Source organism: Adiantum capillus-veneris, chromosome 23 (genome assembly GCF_014529385.1).
Source record: "Adiantum capillus-veneris isolate H3 chromosome 23, ASM1452938v2, whole genome shotgun sequence".
Lineage (NCBI taxonomy): Eukaryota > Viridiplantae > Streptophyta > Polypodiopsida > Polypodiales > Pteridaceae > Adiantum > Adiantum capillus-veneris.
This window is the reverse complement of record NC_140953.1, coordinates 2,863,122-2,866,775: the sequence shown is the minus strand read 5'-3', so window position 1 is coordinate 2,866,775 and position 3,654 is coordinate 2,863,122. Positions and strand designations below refer to the sequence as shown.

At 39.5% G+C, this 3,654-nt stretch overlaps 1 protein-coding gene across 1 annotated transcript; it reads left to right on the top strand.

Annotated features, from left to right (window-relative positions):
* The first annotated feature begins 275 nt into the window (after positions 1–275).
* Positions 276–3,438, top strand: LOC147427333 (uncharacterized). The gene is made up of 2 exons (XM_086497776.1): positions 276–1,188; positions 3,431–3,438. The coding sequence occupies exons 1-2, from the start codon at positions 276–278 to the stop codon at positions 3,436–3,438; spliced, it is 921 nt and encodes a 306-aa protein (XP_086353902.1).
* The last annotated feature ends 216 nt before the right edge of the window (positions 3,439–3,654 follow it).

Sequence of the window (3,654 nt, the reverse complement as noted above, 5' to 3'; positions counted from 1 at the left end):
ATGGCTTTAACGGCTGGTTGTTTTAGCTTGCTAACACCTAACTTAACCCGGAACTGTTTTATAACTTTGTTAACTGTCTTCTCAGTCACAAACCTCTCTATTGCACCTCCAGCAAGTTAAGCTCTAAAGTCTTTGCCTAATTTTTGGATGGTTAATTAGATTAATTGGGTTGTAGTGTCGAATTTTTACCAAGCCAACACGACGTGGTATTTGTAGGCAACACCCTCCACACTTTCGCACAAAAGGGAGTTTGGACTCAAACTCAAACCCTCGCCATGGATAACCATGGGGCCCAACAAATAACTCATACAACCCTTTCTTTGGATACGACTCCAACGGTCTTGGCGGCACCACCTCTCCCCGGCTTCGTCTCGGGCACCACCGTTTTCTTGGGAGAATCCTCATCAACTCTTGTGCCACCTACGCACTCTCCCACAACTAACATGGCCTCGCTACCGGGAAACCCGCATGCTTTGGATCACTACGAGCACATCACGGAGGAGTTCAAAAAGCTCCCCGAAGATTCCTTTGACTTCTCTTCAGTCCTAGCCAAAAATGGCATGGACCACAACCATTTGAATGCGACTTTGTCCCCCACCTTAGCCATTCCCCAGGTTGTCAAAAAACCTTTGGATAACCGCAAGAAGGTTTCTACTTCATCCTACCTCCCCACCATTTCGGCAACCCCACCACAACTCAAGAAACCTGTTGATTTCGAGGTAATTCTCTCCAATTCCATCTTAGAATTCAAGAAACTACATGGCAAGCTAGGAAGAGCTAAAGGTTTCCTCGCACAACTCAATGAGTTAATCCATAACCAAAAAGCTCCCAAAAGCCTTTGTATGAAACCTCCAAAGCTTACCATTGATGATTCCCAATCCCAAGCTCTTCTCAATGCCAAGCTCGCTTCACTCACCATACAATTTCAACTTAATTCCATGCAAGCTCTTATCCAAGCACAAACTATACTCATAAATAATCTCCAATCTTATTTGGATGGGTACCACTCTCTTGTTGAAGAGCGCTTCAATGATCTCAACAATAGGTTGCTCTTGATTTCCATCCCCCTATTGGCAAAAGAAGATTGGAATCTCAAGCTTACAGAATGGAAAACCTTCTCTCTCAACCTCTTCCTCTTCGAAATCCAAACATACATTTTGAATGCCCATCTTAATGCTACTGATAGCCGTTTTTCGGCTCTTTGTGATTGCCATAGTGAGTTAACCCCCCCTATCAAATCACTCAAACACTGTGGTTACCCTCACCCTTTCACTGTATATAGGTGCGTGTGAGTTAGGGGACTTTTCCCATATCTCCTTACTGAAATAAAAAACCCTCAATTAGCTAGGCATTGGGCTAGTTGAGCCAAAAAAATAATAAAAATAAAAAATATAAGTATATTATGGCGCATGCGTATGTAAATATTTCTTTGTATATAGGGCCTAAATAAAAGATTTTTTCATAATTATTTTGGTATTTATTTAAATATTTTTACCTAGGTGTGTGTTATTTATGCTCTGTACATTGCCTCACCATTACCACAATTTTTCTTACCATTTTTCATACTCTTTAGTCCATATAGAAATATTTTCATGTAAGCTTCTCTTATATTTGGTGTAACTCCACCCCAACAAAAATCCAAAAAAACTAGTTTTATTTATGTGTATATTTTTTCACTATTGTGATTTTTCCCTTCCTACATCTATTTTGTTTTTTTTCTAAAAAATTAGAACACCAAAAATATTTATCTTTTTATGGTAGCCTCATAATGAGAGAGATTTCTTTTGACCCATTTATATTTTTTTCACTTATATTATTTATATTTGACATGTACATATTTTTTACACCCTTCAATATTTGATTTTCTTAGTTGTACTATTCACTTATATCATGATCTCAACAATATCTTCAATTATAAACCTACCAAATAAGGTCAAGGGTAGGTGGCATGCATACATGCACTATGGAGGGCTCACTCTTGGAGGTATTCAAAAGAATCATCCAAAGAAGGACCCCACAAGGACCTTGTGCAGTGGAAAAAAACGGTCGGTTTTGTTGAATTTTTAAAGTTCACTTTCTCTCCGAATTTGAAAAGGTGATACAAACAAAAGTTGTAGCTCGTGGGCTGAACTTTTGCCTCAAAGTTTGTCATATTTTTTTGAGCTACGATCTGTGAGCTATGATTTTATTAGTGGACCCGAGTTTTCCCATGCTATGCAGCCACACTCTCTCTTCCACTTTATCATTTTCCTCTTTCACACACACTTCTCCACTCATCATCCCCACCTCTCTCACCACTCCTCTCTGCACCCTACTCACCTTCTCCTCAACCTTGAAGAATAAGAGAAACCAGAGTGAACTCATACCTCCCACACACAATTCCATTCCAAAATTGACCACCTAGTCTCATTTTTCCTCCTCCAAATTACCCATATCTATCAAAAAAACCACAAAATTCAGCCTCTTCTCTTAAAAGACAGCATCATGGTGGTTGATTACTCAGCTTCAATTACCTTGTCTCTCAAGGAAGGTCAAGAGTGGAGAAAAAATGTACCGTCAACAAGCGTCAAAATTGGCCCTACTCAAGACACTTGGAGCATCAACCTTGTAAGAAATCCACCTTTTCTTACCCCTTAAGAGTTTTTCTTCCTTATTTGTATCCTACATGGATACTCCCATTGTAAATATCCAATTCCATTTGTAAATTAATACTAACTCTACTAACACTAACCCACTATGAAAAGTCCTATCACCTCCATTTCTCTCCTCTCTCTTTCTCCACCAACTTCTTGATAATTCCAAGCAAAAGAAATTAGATAAATTGCTGAAAATCTAACCCAACCATGGTTAGAGGAGTAACCCTAGCCTTCAAAATTGCTATAAAAGTAGGGTGTAGCTAGCACAAAAAGGGGGGAGAAGAAAGAGCACTATGCTATAGCTTGAGAAGCCAAGCTCAACCTCTTGAGAAGGAGCTCTTGAGTGGAATCTCATTGGCATTAGGCATATGTGTGTGTTGTATTAGGGGTGATTAGCAAGGGAAATCTATGCCATTGTAAGAGAGAGTGATCATTCATTTGAGAGTAGGAAATCTATCATTTCTCTTACTAGTGTAAGCGCAACATTTGCTAAATCAAGGAGGGTGAATTTGGACTAAGCATGGATACCTTGTCTCCCTTCCAACGTGAAATCATGGACAATAATGATGTATAAGTGTCTTGGTGTTTTATTTAAGTTCTTGATAGCTTGTCTCCGGGTATTGTTATCAATTTAGCCATAAATCCCACATGATGTGAGAGTGCGACAGGGTGGAGAGGACTCCCCTGGCCTTAAGACAGTGATTGGGGTGGCTTTTTTCTTGTGATGTGTTGTGGTGTAATCTACTCAGGCTATGTTGAACAAATACTAATCTCACTTTGATTGGTCATGACAGATTTGTAAGAAGGCATTAGTGAAACAAGGACCCCCTTCTCTCTCTTTCTTACATATATATATTTATGTTTGCTTGATCATTAACGATACACTTCAAAGCAGCCCGAGCACCATCTCTTTCTCTCTCTCTCTCTCTCTCTCTCTCTCTCTCTCTCTCTCGTGTTTTAGTGTGTGAGAGTGTTCCATTGGTGTTAGGGTTAGTGTAAATTCCTTGCTTGTTTGTGG

What these genes read in the sequence shown, in the direction of transcription:
- LOC147427333 (XM_086497776.1), top strand. Translation starts at nt 276, where the DNA reads ATGGATAACCATGGGGCCCAACAAATAACTCATACAACCCTTTCTTTG.